Genomic DNA, 17,942 nt, shown 5'->3' with positions numbered 1-17,942 from the left:
CGGGTATGCATCTGCCTTCAGCTCAGGTCATAATCCCAGGGTCCTGGGATCGAGTCCTACATCAGGCTCCTTGTTCGGTGAGGAATCTATCTCTCCCTCCGCCTGCTGCTCCCCCTGCTTGCACCCTCGCTCGCTCTCTGACAAATAAATAGATAAAATCTTTTTTTAAAAAAGGGGAAAAATGCCCCTTCATGTGTTTTGAGCCTCTTCACATTTAAATGATGTGGGGGCGCCTGGGTGGCTCAGTCAATTAGACGTCTGACTCGGGTTGCAGCTCGGGTCATGGTCTCAGGGTCATGGGATCAAGCCCCATATCGGCTCCGCGCTGAGTACAGGGTCTGCCAAAGATTCTCTCTCCCTCTGCCCCTCCCCTGCTCTCTCTCTCTCTCAAATAAACAAGGGCTGATGTGTGACAGTGGGTCCCATGTGACAGGCAAGAGCTGCTCTCTGAAGTAAGAACAGCGCGGGGATGAGCCTTGCCACCTTCAGCCCTTTATAGCCTCACTTGCTCGTAGCTCGGCCCCTCGCCAGAGTCAGAGGGGGAGCCCCTGGCTGTCTGAGGAGAGAAATGCTGGTCTGAGACCATCCCATGCTCGCTCACTTGCAGGTTCACACTGCTCTCGTGCTGACCTTGCTGTGGCCTTGGGCTCTATCGAACTGTTGCTGTCTTATCCCTGCCAGCGCAGTAACTTTAACTCTCAGATTTACCCTTAAACTCTCTTCCTTCTCCTCCCAGGTCCTTCTGTCCCCTTTATGTAAAAAAGCTCCACCCCGTATGGCCGACAGCCGGTTCATTTTACTCTCCCCTTTCAGACAGAGGGGAAGCTTTTTGGAGGGGTGGGGCTTCACTCCAAGACTCGAACCCAGTTCCTGACCCATTGAGGGCAGCGGCCAGCCGTGGGATTTCCGGCTGGCCAGAGGCTAAGTATTCTGAGGAGCCCCAGAGGACACAGGCATTGTCTATGAGGTTATCCTCCTGTTTGTACCTGTGTATGCTGGGTACAGGGTGTGTGGGCAGCAGACTGACGGGCCACCCTCCAGGTCACTCTGGTCTGGACTCCTCTTCTGACCTCTTCTCCCCCGTTCGAGGCAAGGTCAGACCAAAGGACTTCATGGCGGGGCCCTCAAATAAACAGACAAGGGAGAGCATGAGAGCTGTTAGTTTCTAAAACGGCCAGATCCGTGTCCCTTGGCTCGAGAGCACTGTGATGGCAGGACGGGGGTGTATCTAAAATTACTTCTCTACAAAGGGGTTCACAGGCTGCGGGGGCCTCCCAGGGAGGAGCGGGCCCCTCCTGAGTCCGTCTGCTCATCTCGGGCCTCGGCCACCGGTTGGGCTCAGGCATCAACTGTCACCTAAACCCTTATGCTAGAATGAGTCCCTCTTGCCCTCGCAGATGCCGATCCTCTTGGCCGTTCTAATTGTTTTTGTCTGTCTTTGAATCTTTATTCCAGAGATCCAGTTGTCAGCGGTATCCAGGGAGCCCTCCTCTTCCTCCTCCTCCTCCTGCCGCCTCTCTACCACTGCCGTCGCTGGTTGTTGCTAAGGTGGCCTCCATGGTAACATGCACATCCTGTTTATACCTCCATCTGGGCAAGCTGGTCTAAGCTAGGAACCTACCTACCCTGGACAAGCACTTCCATCACTCCCTGGGGACACCAATCATCGTGACACGTGGTCCGGCTTCCATTCGGTTCCCCCATTCTCTTCCTCCTCTCGCTGCCAAGCTTCACATACAGAAAAGGATTTGGGCCAGAGGCTGCTCTAGTCCCATCTATTTCCTCACTGGGCTCCCCGAGAAGCAAGAAGTAAGAAGAAGTGAGGCAGAAAGGCAGAAGTTCCCGAGCAGTTGAAGGGAAACTCCGCATTTTCTCTGGTCGAGGGGCTTGGTAACAGCAGGCAAAATGACGAACCCAACAGAACATGCCTTGCCGGCCAACTCGGTGGTTGAGAGCCACGAAGGGGACTTTGGCTGCACAGTAATGGAACTGAGGAAGCTCATGGAGCTGCGTTCCTCTGATGGAATCGACCAGATCAACGTCCACTACGGAGGGGTGACGAATCTGTGCAGTAGACTGAAAACCGACCCCGTGGAAGGTAAAGGCCGGACCAGGGGCGGGGACCCGGAGCAAGGTGGCGGGTGTTCCAAACCGTTGCTTCCTTAGCTCCTGGAGAAGGCAGGGAGAGACCTGCCTGGTGTACCTGTGTCTTTTGCGAAAAACGTGGTCTCTGAAGCACCAACGGGGGGTGAGGCCGTGGAGAGCCATTTCTTTCCTAGAGATGGTGTTCTCTGAAGATCAAGCTTTTCTTCCTTTTTCTGTATCAACGTACAGAAAGGAGACGGTTCATCTCTATTTTACAAATGCTTGTGTTAGATGCTTTTATCAGCAAACAATCAAGTCTCTGATTCAGGATCGGTCTCTGATCCCAAAAGAATTTAAGATTCGGTTCTGCTGCTCCACACTGATCGTACAGTGTGACTGGGGACAAGGGGCACCGGAACAATGGATGAGTCCATCTACCCACGGTGACTCCTCTCCATCGTGGACAGTTAGGAATAGGGTGGAAAGTCATAGGGTACATGGGTGCACCTACCATATCTTTGGATTATTCACTTTCTGTCATGTCGGGGAATTATTGATGACTTCTTCAACCCCGCCTGGTGTGCTTTACGAATCATTCTTCTTAATCTATTCTAAAAAGAGAAGGGGAAACCTGGCTTCATGCTTCCTGGCTCAGTTCAGTTGCCTGATAAGCCATGGTAACACAAAATTTTGCCCTCTCAAAATGGAGACAGAGCCAAAGGAACCTTCTTTTCTCATATACGCACGGTCACAGCCTCCCTCTTACAGGTTCTTACTTGGTCCTGTCAGTGAGGCAGGGCGCGGCTGAGCAGCACGAGACAGAGCAAAGATCTTGCCCTTTAGATGCCTTTAGCTTCTTGACTCAGGTACTATTTCTGAGCCTCTCTTGGAGGCTACATCATTTTTCTTGCCAAGTCTAAGAAGTTTTGACCCCTGGCCAATGCTGTAAGTTTGTGATTTAGAGTTCAGACTCTTCAGGATTAAAGAGAGAGCGAGGTTTCTGTCTATTTCTGTACATCGCCCATGTCTTGCTTTCTTTGCAATCAGAGAGAGCTGCCCTCCGTGTTCTCTTTCCTTCTAGAATTCAGTTTCCTATCTCTCATGAGTTTAAACTCTAGCTCCATCATTTTTTTAGCTTACAGTTACTAGTGTTCATATCACTGAACAGTTTTCTTAGCCTCCCTGAGTCTCTTTCTTTGAAACTGATGTTAGCACTTAGCCCGTACGGTTATGGGGATTAATCTTTGGGATTACAGATACATATGATGTGTGTGCAGTGCTCAAGCTTGTAATGGGTATTCGATAGGTGGGCTGTCTCAGATTAAAACAGAGCCCATGTGTCTGAAGCCATTTGCCGAAATGTGAGTGCCCATGGAGCGCGATGCATTACCTTCTCTGGAAAGGCTCCCCTAGCTGGCGGCCGTTTCCTCCTTTCACCTCTTGATGTTGGAGAGATCTGGTTCGGATGCTCGGCTGCTTTGGCTAGGCTTACTCTTTGCCTTCTGGCTAGAAGCTAATGACTGCCCTTTGGGCACTGCTTACTTCTTGTCAGCAAGATTTCTTTATTCTGCCACTGCTCTAGTAGTGTTGGCCTTAAATAAAGGCTATTCATATTATATGTTGGCTGAGAGATGCAGGAGCTTGGGAACACCCGTCAGAATTTAGGCGGGACCTTTGTTCCCTTCCTACACCATTCGTGATTCTTGTGTTGAGCTGTCTCTCTCACAAAGTGAAACTCAGATGTCCAAATCAGCTGGAACCTGGGATGCATCGATGTAGTTAATGCCCTTTGATTCTTTCCCAGTGCTAGTTTCAGACCTATAGCTGAAAGCCACGCCTTCTGATGGCAGGTGCCTCTGCTGCTTTGGACCCTGGCTGTGCCTGAACCCTGGGACCCCTACCATGGGCACCATTGTCTGTTGCCATCCCCCTGCTTCCTTAGATCATAAATCTGTATCCTGATCTGTTGCAGTGTAAGACTTGTCAGAGGGCTGCTGCTGGAGCTGGGGACGCAGGGTGACCGAAAACAATGTTTCCCTGAGTAATATGTACTCCCCAGTGCCGACAGTGACCTCCTCGTGTGTGAGAGGAATAAAGGCATCGAAAAGGAGACATAGAAGAGCTATGACACAGAAGTCCCCAGACAAAGATGATGTGGAGCTATTTAGTGGGGCAGGCCAAGAAAAGAGCATCACTATCCCGGTGCCTCGGTGAGCTGCTGCTCTAAAAAGCCAGCCGGTTCACAGAAGACCAGACTGAGGGGCCTGACAGCCTGGCATAGTTCTGTCACCGGTGGGAGGCCCCTGCGGACTAAGAACAAGAATAAAGAAATTCACCTGGTGCTTGAATTCTGCCAGTTGGAAACCTGGTGACAACTGGGGAGACAGGTTCCTACAGGATGACCCTTCCCTTTTATTTTCTGCTGGGTTTTGTGTCGGTTTGACAGATTGTTTTACACCATAGCTAGTAAGGGGCCTCATGGAACGTGGGGTTTATAATATTTATGACACTGACGTGGTTTTATTATCGGAGATGGACACAGCTGTGGAGGCAGGGGGGAATTTAGTGCTACTCATCCCCCAGACCCCCTTCCAGGCCCAAAGGCTTAAGTGACCCGCCTAAGTTCTTATGACTGGGTAGACTGTGATGAAGCAGAGATCGTTGAAAAGTTTGTTTTATCTTTCATTGCCTGATAAAATGTCTAATTGTGACACAGTGCTAACATTAATGTAGTCGTAGCTTATGTGCCTTGAGTATGCGGGGCTAGTTCAGCAAGAGCTGTTGCCTCGGGGGCCGAGAGCTGGTTAGCCGCGAGGATGCTGGGAGGCACTCGGTTTACACGGCGTCCGGTAACAACAAGATGCCAGGCTGAGAGTGTGTGCAAAAAAGGGAAGGAAAGTTAGGGAACCCAGAAGGGGTGGGAGAGACATGAAAGAGGATACAAGCTTGTGTCTCAGTGACTAAAGGCCTCAGCCTTCACAGCTTTGTCAGACAAAAGCAGAGAGGCAGGCCTGAGTGAGTGAGCTGCGTGGCCTGGGCTTCATGTGGGGGAAAATCTGAGCATTTCACACCAGTGGTTAGTCGGCTGCTGCTTCTTTCTTCATTCCAGTGTCTTCATCCCCCTCCTTCTATTACCTCCTCTTGCCCACCCCATCACCCCCTCCCCAACCAGTCTCTCCATCCCCCAAAGAGCAGAGTGTCTGGATAGGCTTTGACCTCCAAACTGGCTTTCCGTGGTTCGTGGTTCGTGGTTCGTGAGCAGGAGAAAGCTTTGTGACTCTGGAAAGGGAATCTCTGGGGCATGGGGAGAAGGAAAAAGTCATTTTCCCGAGACTCGGTCTCTCTTTGTGTGTAGGAAGAAGCGACAATCCTCATGAGATTCTTTGGGTCTAGACAGAAGAGTTGCGTGAATCCTTCTTCCTCCGTAGAACTTCTCCAGATTGGTCCTCAGCTCTGCTTGCCCTCTTTGGAGGAAGAGTGATGTCTTCTGACGGGGAGCTAGGACCACAATCAGGAGGAAGGTCTGGGCCCAGACCGGAAAGGGCAGACAAGGGAATCCCTGACTGAACAATAAAGCATTGCCTGAGGGCTTCTTTCAGAAAGCTAAAGACATTGCTGTGGATTTGGATCCAGTGGAGCAGAATGTTGGTGGGAACATCTATTTCACATTCCCTCTGTACCCCGCGACTTCTCTGCAGAGCGGAGGCTGTGACAGGGATCCAGAGGGCTTCCCGTTCCCTTCCAGCCATATTCAGGAGCTGGGGACTCCATGCGGATATGACGACTTGGTCCCTCCTTCCCTCGAGCTGATAAGAGGATGCACAGAAACTGAGCCAATTTCAGAAATATCATCACGGTGCTATGATGGGGAAGAGCTGGGTGTGACGGAAGCAGCCAGGACAGGGACCTAAGCTGAAGGGACTGCAGGGGAGGGGAAGGGGCTTGGAAGGTGAAGGTGACTCCTGTACATCTGATTGTCTGGGGCGGCTCTGGCCTGGCCTCATTCTGTGGTAATCGCTACCACTCACTGAATGCTCCTGATAAAAGATGCGAGCATCTTTGCCTCACAGAATCACTGAGCAGCCGCCAGGTTTGGGGAGCTGAGATTCTCTGGGGAATAAAAAGCAGGAAGGGAAGGAGTCTGTTTTAAGACAATCCAGCCCAAATTATGATTCTGGTTCATGAACGGCAAGATTTGGGGTAAAATTTCCTGCCACCCTAAGATCTCTTACATTCCTGTTCCCAAGCCTTGGGTCAGTGGCATGTTCTACCTGGTATTGTCCATTTTTCCGTAAGCTGGGATGTGCAGGGATGGGCTCTTCCTCCATGGGGCAGATTGAAATCTCCAGGAACATCTTCAGTCTGGAGAAAAATTGAATACATAGCCCCAGTGATAAATAATAAATGTTTACGGGGCGCCTGGGTGGCTCAGTGGTTTAAGCCACTGCCTTCGGCTCAGATCATGATCTCAGGGTCCTGGGATTGAGTCCCGCATCGGGCTCTCTGCTCGGCAGGGAGCCTGCTTCCCCTCTCTCTCTACCTGCCTCTCTCCCTACTTGTGATCTCTCTCTGTCAAATAAATAAATTAAAAAAAAATCTTTAAAAAAAAATAATAATAAATGTTTACCCCCAGTACTACTGCATTACTCTTAGTACCTCCAATGCTAGTATTGTTTACATAGTAAGGTAGGCAAGAAATGGAAGTGGATGAAGTAATATAAAAAGTTCTGGTATTTCTCCCACACTCCGGCAGACGGATGTATGCGCCCTACTTAGAGACCACTGCTTTCGAGAATGCTAGTGTTGGGGGGGGGAGGAAAGAACCAGGCGAGCGATTATGGCATGGGAGGGGTGTGAGAGGAAGATGGCAACTGGCTTCTTTGGCATTTTCCTCCCTATCTTTAGAGCGTATGGTGTGTTTTAGAATAGCTGTGTTTAGGAGCACATCAATTTCAGAATAGAAGTATAGCCAAGCTCCTTCTCTTTCCTCCAGCCCGCTGCCCTGTGGCCCTCACCTTGAACTCATGCCCCAACTGGACCAAAGATGCCAAATAAATGATCCCAAAAGCGGTGTATGTGGGCCCAGCAGCAGAGGCCAAAGTCGGGCCCGGTCTGCTCATCACGCTTTGGGCAGATCCGTTAGCTCTACTTGGAGACGTGGGAAGGACTCAAGCCAGAAGAATATGTTGGCGGAAAGGGAGAGGGTGGAGGTGGGCAGACCAGCTCAAACAGCCAGAAAGCAGCCACCCCGTGATGGAAGTAGTTGAGGCAAGTCCAGTAGCTTCATAAAAGAAATACTTTGTACTTTTATAGAGGGGTGGGAAAGGCTTCCTACCAAACACCTGGGAAGCAGCATCAACAGCTGGAAAGAGGAGGGCGGGTGATGGCGAAGGAGCAGAGTAAAAGTGCCCTCCCTCTGCCCCTCCTTCCCCTGCAGGGAGTTCTGAGTCCTGGGAGTTCCCTGTCGGATTTGACTGACAGGACTGACATGCCCAGGGCTGAACGAACAAAGGAGGCCAACAGTGTGTGACCGCTCTGGGCCTTCTCTTCCCAGCCCAGCCCCAGGCTGGGAAATCTGTTCCGCCCCTCCTTGCCCAGAGCAGGGCTTCTGGGCTAGCTGGCATAATGCTGCCAGGCAGGGGCCAGAGAAGTCTTGAGGAGGAGAAGGGCGAAGGCTTCCTGGACCCGAGAACCCTCCCTGCTCACTCCCCTTCCACCTTGCCAGGAGCCCTTTGTGCTGCACTCCTTTGGGAGCTCTGCAGAAACTCCTGCAAGTTCAGTGTTGTTCTGAACTTCCTTCTTCCCTAGCATGGAACGTCAGCTGGAGCTGGGAAGAAAGATAGCACTCCCTCCTTGGCTGAGGCAGATGTCGCGTCTCCCTGTGGAAGTAGGGCTTTCGCTCTTTTAATTTAGCTCCGAGGTGTGAGCACCAGGGAGCGCGACACTGGAGGGACGCGCATACATGCGCAGTCCGTGTGGGAGCCGGTGGCGGAGCAGAGGGCTGCAGGGCGCAGACGAGGGGGCTTTCTTTCTCTGCGCCCCCTTTGGAGTGTGCAGAAAAGGCATAGAGTGGAGGGCCAGACAGTGGGAGACGTGCCGCCTTTTTGAACTGAGAATCAGGAAGAGGCCATTCTTCCCGAAGTCTGCCACCCTGGACCGCCCTGGACTGCGGGCTTTATCTCTGGGGGCTGGAATTCAGGCAGACTGAGAGCACATCTCCCTGCTCTGGGTGTGGTGAGCTGCAGATGCTGACATAGGGAGATGTTCGGCCTCTTCGAGAAGGGGCATTTGGTTGAAACCTGTGGTCCCTGTACTGATTTTGAGCTCCTCCTCCCCTGAGCCCCCAGTCCGAGGTGTTTGAGGTAGGACTTGAAAGGTAGTGTTTCTTTCGTTGGACTTGAGAGGTATTCCAGTGTCTGTTCTTATGCACCAAAGCTGGCTGCCTTCGAATCAACACGAGAAACCTCTCCCTTGTACTAACTGTGTGGGAGAAGGTTCTGCTGTCTCTTTGGCAAGGCAGCATAACTCAGACAGCTGGGAAGTCCCTCCTGATGTCTAACCTCACCCCACCCTTTCTGGGGCTGGGCTGGTTCTCATAAGGGGTGCCTCTGCCGCAGTCCTTGGCGTCCTAGGGAGGATGGCCGTGGCCCTTCCCTGCTGGACCCAAGCCACTGAGGGCTGGGCTTGCAGCCTCTCCTCACCAAGCTCTGATTCCCTGCACAGGCTCACAGCAGACGCAGATTTTCCACCGCTGCCTGCTGGCAGGGCCCGTGCAACTCCACAGCATGGGGTGGGGTGATGACCTCACAGCCTGACATTCTTGTCGCCTCTCCCAGCTCATGTGTTCAGTCCGGTTCTTACGGCCAAAAGTACTCCTGATTTGGGTGGGGCTTTCTCGCTCATGTTCTTGGGGACAAAGATTCCTCTCATTTTTATTTTTTTAATGTATTTCTAAGGGAAATCCTTTTCCTGCGTTTCCAGCATTCTCTCCCTGCCAAGTGTTCCTTCCCCTCTCCAGAAAGCTGTGCGAGTATTTTAGAAGCAATTGCAGAGATCGGGGACTCATACCCTCTCCTTGGTTGGCCGAGTATTTCTGTGAAATTACAGCTGCGGAGAGCAGGGCCTGAGAGCCTCTGGAGGCAGGAAGAATGGAATGGAAAGCCCAAAATTGGGGATTGACTGAGCTCCCGGTCCCCGCATGGCTTTCCTGTGCCCCTTCCACAGGTCCAGAGAGAGGATTCCCAAGGCTGTGAGGCTCCAGCCCCCACCCACCCCTCCCGCCTGCCCGGGGTGGGGGGGGGGGCACACTGGGAACTGGGACAGCCACTTGCCAACTTAAGGTAGCCACCACAACAGCTGAGGGTCGCTTAAGGTGGAGTGGACAGAGGAGAGAAAATGGCAAGAAGGCAGTAAGCGTGTGACTCTGAGAGCATCTAGGCAGGAGCCAAGCCTGGCCTTTTGTTGCTCTCCTTAGTGAGGCTCGTTTGGTTTTTTGGGTCCAAAAGGGCCATCATGGATCTTTGATCGAGTACCAGATCCATAGGCTGGACTCTGACGGGCCTGGCGTCACCAGCTCTGAGGACAGGAAGAAGGCAGGGCTAATTCAGCACAGGCGCGAACAGTGGGAACAGGGCTGACTGGCTTCGAGGCGCAGATGAGAGCGGCACATGGGCTGCTCTGCCCCGAACGAAGTGGGGTGACCGACCATCCTGTCGGCCTGGGACCGAGGGGGGCTACAGTTTCCGTGGTGGGGGGAGCGGGGCAGGAGCCTGAGTGCCACCGCCTGTAGCCGCTCCCCACCCCCCGGCCCCTTCGGTGTTTGGCCGGGCTGCGGCCCGGGGTGTGGTGTCACTCTGCCGACGGCTCACTAACCTCCCCGGGCCTTAGTCAGCTCCAGCGTAAAATGGGGTTCACGGTAGCTGCCACCTAGGGGTTCGCGGTGTCTGGATGAGAAGACACGAGCGTGCCCGCTGAAGCATCTGGCACATAGTAATCACTTAGATGTTAGCAGCCCGATTTATTACTCATCCATTCAGTTCATTCAGCACATTGGTATGCGTGCCATGCTCCAGGCGCGGCTATAGACCTAAGGGACGAAGACGAAAGTCCTGCCCTTGTGGAGGGCAACAGACAGACCTCCTAAGGCAATGCGTCATAGGCTGTCTCAGGGAGAAGGCCTGTCGGGGGGAACACTGACACAGGACAGGGGCATGGAGTCCTGGAGCAGAGAAGCCACAATATTAAATAGGGTGGTCAGGGTCGGCCTCACTGAGAAGGGGACATGTGCACAGAGACCCCAAAGATGCAAGAGAAGGAGCCCTACCTAGCCCGTGAGGAGCCCGCCGAGCCAAGCAGAGAGCTCGTGCAGGGCCCCAAAATAGAAGCTTGTCTAACGCGCTCAGGGAATGGCAGGAAGGCTCGCCAGGCTGGAGCTCAGCGAACCAGGAGCAGACAGTAGGAGTTAAAGGGTGGGAGGCCGGGGGCTCTTAAGGGGCCTTACAGAGCATCATAACGTCTTCGGAGCCCAGTTTCAGTCCCAGTAAAAGCCAGCAGAGGATTCTGAGTCGGTGAGTGGCAGGGGTGGGTTTGAAGAAGATCATTCTGGCCACTGTGTTGGGAGGACTGGGCACAGGACAGCGAGGGTGGGAGCAAGGTTACCGTTTAGAGGACGGCTGTCATCACCCAGGCGAGAGGCAGTGCCAGCTCAGACCAGGACGGTGACAGTGGAAAGTGAGACGTGAGAGGACCACGGGTATTCTTTGAAGATAAAGCTGCCAGGACGTGCTGGCTGCATGGATAGAGTGAGGAGAGAGAGAGGGGAGGCAAGGGTGGTCATGGGTATTAATCTGAGACCAGAGAGGGCGGGATGACCTCCGATGGGGGCTTTCAGGCAGATCTTTGTCTTCACTGCTCTTGTTTTGGCCTCTGCTAGCTTGAGATGATCTCTAGTATCTGCGGTGTGCTTTGCCCTCACGTTAAGGGAGGAATGGCATCTCCCAGGGAGATGAACAAAGGATCAGAATTCCTTTCCCTCAGGCCAACCTGGCCTCCAGTACAGCAGCCCCAAACTGGCAGAGCTCCAGGCTCTCAGGTCCTTGGGGAGAAGGAGCCAGCCAGGACCCCCTGGCTGCTCAGCCTCTGCCTGCCTGGGGGTCAAGAAGCCCTGCCCAGAAGCACTCCTTTCCCAGGCCCTTGCTTTCCCTTCCCACTGGGAACCTGACTTTCCAGAGCGGTGGACACAGGGAGCCTCTGGGAAGCAGCCCAATTTGCTTCCTGTGCTTTGGTCAAACCCCCTCCCCTGCGGAGCTTGGCTGTGCCACTCAGCCAGAGGCCAGGGTGGTGCATCTAGGCACCAGAAGGCCGGAGGCCCTGGATAAGAACATCTGCCCTGCTCCCCGTTTTCCCTCTTCAAAGCACTGGCTGCCCAGAGTGGCCTCCCTTCCCGGACGGCACAGGTGCGGACGCCTGTCCATCCCCCAACACTTCCCCCACGCAGGGTCCTGCGTCCATCCTCCTGGGCAGCCAAGGGTCTCGAGGACCTCCCCTGTTGGTTTTGGGTTTGGGGTAGAGAAAGGGAAGCTGTCTCGGGCCCTGCAAGCAATACCCCCTTGGGGACCTATTTTCCCATTTTTCAAAGTCTTTTTCTGTCCAAATGTCTTCCTTAGGGCTGAGCCAAATCTCTCCTCTCGCCATGTAAGGTACCACTCTTGGGTCCCATGGAGTGGAGATGGGGAGTAGAGGTTTGCCCACATGCCATGCTCTGGTCCCCGCCAGGGGAACAGCCCCTCTCACGGACCCCAGTGTGAGGACATCCTCTGGCCTCAGTAGCTCCCCGTTCTCCTTGCTTTCCCTCGTGTGCTATGACGCTTGCTAGAGTGCCCCTGTCCTCTGATTCTAACTCTCCTCTGCAATGACTTTTTTCCAAGATAAAGGTCACCCTCCCCTCCCCCTGCCTATGCGTGGGAGCCCATGAACAGGGCCGCCAGCAACTTCATGTGTGAAAACCCCGGCTTACTTGCTGCTGTGTGTCAACAACTTTAACTGAAGTCTCAGGATTTCCCTCCTTTCCTGACAGCCCAGCAGAGGGGCCCAAATATCAGGCCTGAGATAGAGAAGGCCCAGGAAACAAGTCTGCCCGTCCCTCCCCTCTCTGGGCACGTGCCTGGACCCTGCAAGCGTGCTCACATAGGACGTGTGTGGTCACCGGGAGACCCGGGTAACCGAGCACTGTGTGCTGTCTGACTTCATGGCTTCAGCTTTTTGTTCTTTTTTTATTCAACATGAGTAACAGTGGTCCTATTAATACCTAACTTAGTCTCGGTAGTACTAAGTACACAGTACTTAACAGAGTGATAGTACCTCTTAGCGCTAGGTGTCTGTGTCTGTGTGTGGGTGGGGGACTGACAAGGAGGGAATGGGCGCTGCACCTGGGCACCCAGAGTGGGGGGCTAAAAGCCCATCCCGCTGATCTCCTGAAGCCCCTGGAACTTGGAATCAGGACAGCTGGTTGGGCCCTGTCTGCCGGCCTCCTAGCTTGACCTTGAGCAGAGAGCTGCTTCTTTCCGGCCTTGGTGTGTGCGCCAGTGGATGGAAGCTAACTCAGTTTTGAAATCAGCAACAGCAGATACATGTTTAACGTGAGAGAAAAGTTCTGTCAGCGCCAGGAACCATTTGAATGTTTGTATTATTAGAGCTGGAACCTGCAGCCTACTGGTGAGAGGAGGTGAGGTTTCAGATCCCGGGGCGCTCACCCTGGACACTAAGAGCAGTGAAGGACCCCCTGTGACCATCTTGTCCCAGTTTGCCCATTCTGAGACTGAACCGTCCTGGGCAAACTGGGGGGGAATGGTCACCCTAACTGGATCTCCTGCCTGGGCAGAACAGGAAGCAGGGAGGTCCTTATTTCAAGAAGCTTTGGACCTCCTCCTCCCATCATTCATTTCTTCCCTTTGTTTTTCTTACCTGTTCCTCCCACTCGTATCTCCATTTCAGGTCTATCTGGGAACCCTACAGACCTGGAGAGACGTAAGCAAGTGTTTGGACAGAATTTCATCCCCCCCAAAAAGGCCAAGACCTTCTTAGAACTGGTGTGGGAAGCCCTTCAAGATGTCACACTCATCATCCTGGAGATCGCAGCCATCATCTCCCTCGTCCTGTCCTTCTATCGCCCCCCTGGGGAAGAAAATGAACGTGAGTATCTAGAACAGCCTGGCTGTCGATCTGTGTGACTCTGATCCGTGTTCTTTCCACCCCCACCAAAAAAGCACTAGTATTCGTGATTGACAGGTTTGTAGCTTAAAAGTTGACCTTTCTTCCCAGGGTGGGTTCTCCAAAGAAAACCAACGAGTAGCTAGTCCGCCATTCTTCCACCCAACCTGATTCCAGAGTCTTCTTCCCCTTCTCCCACCAAATCCTTGTGCAGAGTACTTCTACCCTCACCCAGGCACCCAAACCTGCTTCTCAAAGTGCTCCCCACCAATTAACTGGCATTATGGGAAATTGCAGTGACCTAGAGCCCGAAGCAGGGGCCTGGCCTTGTTGGGAATTGTAAGTTCTATGCATATGACTGACCAGTAATTTGTACTGATGTGCTTTGTGCTACTTACCCGTTAACTTCTTTTGGGCTAATGTAAATGCTTATATTGGTGATGACAGCCCTGCTGTCCTCCAGTGTCCTCGGAGGACAGATCACCTGCCCGAGGGTTGTGTTTTCTAATTATTCTCTTTCCCCGACTTTCCATTCTGGGGGGTTGTGGAAGCACTCCTCCCATTTTTAGTGTTCACCAGTGCCCCCCGATGACCCTTACGTTCTGTTCTTTCCCGGGGCCAGAGTGTGGTCTGCCTGTCAGTAGCCCAGAAGATGAAGGAGAGGCGGAAGCTGGCTGGATTGAGGGTGCAGCCATCCTGTTCTCCGTGATCATCGTGGTGCTGGTGACTGCCTTCAACGATTGGAGCAAGGAGAAGCAATTCCGGGGGCTGCAGAACCGCATCGAAAAGGAGCAGAAGTTCTCTGTGATCCGAAATGGCCACATCATCCAGCTGCCTGTGGCGGAGATCGTGGTGGGTGACATCGCCCAAATCAAATACGGTGAGAGCTCGTGCTTCTCGAACCTCTGTCGTCCTCCTGACCTGAGCGCTGGGTCCTTTGGCACAGGGAGCTGGGAATCACTGAGGACCCAGAAAGATAAAACCCCAAATGGCATTAGCTTCTAGGTTAGCCGAAGGAGGTTGTTGAGGATTCAAAGAAAGAAGAAAGTCTCCCCAAAGAATGTCACACCCTACCCTGTGTGTCTCAGGGTTAAAAGTACACGATGTTAAGGCCATGGGAAGGTGTTGGGGAAGCAGTTACTGTTTGAATTTCTAAAGAGTCTTGTCTCAGGTGGTGAGAGGTAAAGGCGTCTTTCAGGGGTGCCTGGGTGGCTTAGTGGGTTAAAGCCTCTGCCTTCAGCTCAGGTCATGATCTCAGGGTCCTGGGATCAAGCCCCGCATCAGGCTCTCTGCTCTGCGGGGAGTCTGCTTCCTCCTCTTTCTCTCTGCCTGCCTCTCTGCCTAGTTGTGATTTCTCTCTGTCAAATAAATAAAATATAAAAAAAAAATTTAAAAAAAAAAAGGCATCTTTCAGAGGCTTTCCAGATGCCATCTGGGCCATTGCCCTATAGGTAGGGCCCGTGGGAGCAGCCCCGAGATGGGGTTGAATGGTTCCCACCCTCTGACAAGCTCTTCTGTCCCCTCTTTCCCTGTCGCCCCTTCCCCTCTGCACACTAGGCGACCTGCTGCCTGCAGACGGGATCCTGATCCAGGGGAATGATCTCAAGATTGACGAGAGCTCTCTGACTGGGGAATCAGACCATGTCAAGAAGTCCTTGGAAAGAGACCCAATGCTGCTGTCAGGTATGGCCTCTGGCTGCTCCAGGCCTTTCCCTCTACTCTGGCCCTGCCCCATCTCCTTCCCCTGGGTTCATCTGGGGCAGGAGCATGTTAGTGGGTTGAATACAAGGTTATCAGTCAATCAAAAAGAGGTTCTCTGTGAAGCGAGTGCTGTAGGGGCCTCGATAGGGCTCTGCTGGTTAGTGGTTGGGGAATGAGGGAAGAAGCCTTGCTCTAAAGCAACTAGACACATTTTTCTCCTTACCCCCCAGTTTGCTTGGTCTATTTTAAATGGGCCCAGCTCTTGACCTTTTCCTGCTATCTGCTGAGTATATCATTATCCGTGGGGGAGGAAGGAAGAGGGACTGTTTTTTCTAAGTTTGTGTTCCACACCAAAGCATGGCTAGGTATAAAAAACAGCCCTCCTTCCATCTTCTCCTTTCTCATACAGGGACCCATGTCATGGAAGGTTCTGGCCGGATGGTAGTAACAGCCGTGGGTATCAACTCCCAGACTGGAATCATCTTTACCCTTTTGGGAGCCAATGAGGGAGAAGAGGAGGAGAAGAAGAAAAAAGGTAAGGTGATGTGGGATGAGATTGTGAACCCTCCCGTCCCCACGGCCAGACTAGGAAGCAAGGAACCGGACGTACATGGGATGCCTGGTGTGAAGAATTTGCTGGATGAAGAATGCAGATATCCAAACTTCTTGCGGAGATAAAGATGTCGAGCCTGGCTCCCCAGGGTGCTCTGATGAAAACCAAATCAGGTCACCTTTGAGCCTCAACTCCTGTGTGTCTCTGTGGGTTGTGAAGGCGAGAGACATAAAGCTTGCCCCAAATGAGCCGGCTGGGTGCTGTGGACCCAGCAGGCCTCTGCGTAGTCCCCCAGCGCTTGCCCCTTCCTCCCTCAAACATGAGGCAGTGAGCGAACCGTCCAGGCTGAGGGAAGGCTGCTGAAAGCCTGGGCTGTCGGTGGAAGGGAGACACAGCTGGGAGAGTGGGAACACAGAGGTAACGTCTCCCCTCAAAGTTAGTCCTGTCTTTGCCATTCACTTGCTCCTAAAGGAAGGACAAACAAGGAAGGAAGGTAAACAAGAAAAAGATACTAAAGAGAAATCGACCTTTCCCTCAGCATTCCTTCTTTCCTTGGAGAAGAGAAGGATTTCTGTCACTTGGCCAGGGGACCATCTGAGGCTGTTCCGTGGAGGGCAGTTTATCAGAAGGAAACAAAACCCGTTCTGTCGGGAACTAGACTGTAGGCCACCTGGTGATGCGTAAGGAGGGAGCCGGCCTGGTGCTGGTGAACAGACACAGAGACACCTTTCAGAGCCTCTGCCATCAGGCAGAACCGGTTCCAACCTCTCACTTTCTAACCCCTACCCCATTTCTGCGAGGGAGGGGACTCGAGCTGGGAGCAGCCTCCCAGCAGCCCTGGCTGCGGGTGTGCGCTCACCTGTGTGAGAGGTCTGGTGCGCATCCCGGTGGTCCTGCGCACCCCGAGGAGGCATGGATGTGAGCAGAGACATGAACTTCCTTTCCATTCCCTTCCCCACCACTCCGCCCCTTTCTGCGGTGGCCCTTTTGGGCTCGGAGCAGGACCTGCAGATCGGATACCTGATCTCTTAATAGTCACCTTGGGTCTCCACCCCACTTTTCTCTTTCTTGTTCAAACAGGTAAAAAACAAGGAGTCCCTGAAAATCGCAACAAAGGTAACCTCTCCACCCACTCATTTACCATGTCTACCTGCCCACACTCAAACCAGACCTTTCCAGGCCATCTGCTTCTCCCTTTCCCTCTCCATAAATCTGTTATCTGCTGCCGGGGCCTGATGCCTCATCCTGAGGAAGGTGCAGAGATTTTGGGGGTGGTCACCAGGTCCAGGTCCCCATCTAAGACGCGACAACAGCACCCCCTGCTGTTGTCTCACGGACCCTCCTGTCAAGGTTTCTCTTGAGGAGCAGGTGGGAAGGACCTGCTCTTCCCCAGGCCGCTGAACTCCCCGCTTCACTGCCCTAGGCCGGATTTAAACACCCACGGTCATGGTCATGGTCATGGTCATCCGTTTCTGGGCTAGAAGACTTCAGGGTCCCAACAGTGGAGGGAGTTGGGGTGGGCAGTCCCTGCACCCTCCTCTTGCTAGCTTCCTCATCGGTGTCCTCTTCTGGCCTGGATCCTTCTCTGCTAGTCTTCTTGGGGTGCTTGGACAGAGCCCGTTCTCTGTACCTCTCCCCACCTCCTTCTTTGTTCTCGCCGTCTGTCTTCTTCCTCCCGATCTGGTGTGTGTTTCTTTTTTGGTGGCTGTGTTTACATCCCGTCTCTGTCTTGTTTGTGAAGTCTGACAACAGAGACAGTATCTCAGGAAGGGCATCGTAAGCAAAAGAGCCGAGCTGCACAGGGGTGAAGCTGGAGGGGGAGGGTGGGAACCGGCCAGAAAAGCTCTCTTGAGACAGCTACTGGAGATTTTTTTTCCCCTTTGTACCCACGTCATAGTAGTCTTTAGGAATAAAGTCATCACATTGGAGAAGCAGGGCCTCACAGAAATAATTCTTTAATTTTAGGTCTCTTTAACTCTTCTTTGGAAAGCAAAATGGATTTATATGTCTGTCTTTATCCCTCTCATTCCAGAGGGTCCCTCCTACCAGCTTCTTCCCTCTCCCCCAAAAGACTTAACCCTCCCCATTCTGTACGTCCCCACCTTCGTCAGACAGAGGAGAAAGGACATTTCCTTCCCCAGTCATTCAACTGATATAAGAAGGAACTAGAAAATATCGTTTGGGGGTCTGTGTTTCTTCCCTGATGGTCTAAAAGGAGAAAGAGATGAACCTTTTAGCAGAGCAGACTAGGACCCTTATGCTCTGGAAGAATCTGCCAGCCTTCCCTGTCAGCCCCTTTCTGCACTAAAGATTCACTATTTTAAGCACTGAATTCCAGGAAGGATGGTTGTTGGTAAGAGCACTTAGTGGCATGACTAATCCTCTTGCTGGAATA

General features: G+C 52.8%; 1 protein-coding gene across 5 annotated transcripts in view; it reads left to right on the top strand.

Moving 5' to 3' along the window:
• ATP2B4 (ATPase plasma membrane Ca2+ transporting 4) overlaps window positions 1-17,942 on the top strand; it is a 96,804-nt gene that overhangs the window by 42,282 nt on the left and 36,580 nt on the right. For all 5 annotated transcript variants that reach the window (XM_045982280.1, XM_045982284.1, XM_045982281.1 and 2 more), the window contains exons 2-7: window positions 1,456-2,098; window positions 13,078-13,275; window positions 13,916-14,173; window positions 14,851-14,976; window positions 15,404-15,529; window positions 16,628-16,663. In XM_045982280.1, coding sequence (XP_045838236.1) covers window positions 1,906-2,098; window positions 13,078-13,275; window positions 13,916-14,173; window positions 14,851-14,976; window positions 15,404-15,529; window positions 16,628-16,663 — 937 coding nt within the window. In that variant the 5' untranslated portion in view covers window positions 1,456-1,905. The remainder of the gene's footprint in view (window positions 1-1,455; window positions 2,099-13,077; window positions 13,276-13,915; window positions 14,174-14,850; window positions 14,977-15,403; window positions 15,530-16,627; window positions 16,664-17,942) is intronic.

The sequence above is a fragment of the Meles meles genome, chromosome 17 (genome assembly GCF_922984935.1).
Source record: "Meles meles chromosome 17, mMelMel3.1 paternal haplotype, whole genome shotgun sequence".
Lineage (NCBI taxonomy): Eukaryota > Metazoa > Chordata > Mammalia > Carnivora > Mustelidae > Meles > Meles meles.
The sequence above is the reverse complement of the archived record's forward strand: the minus strand, read 5'-3'. Positions and strand labels throughout refer to the sequence as shown.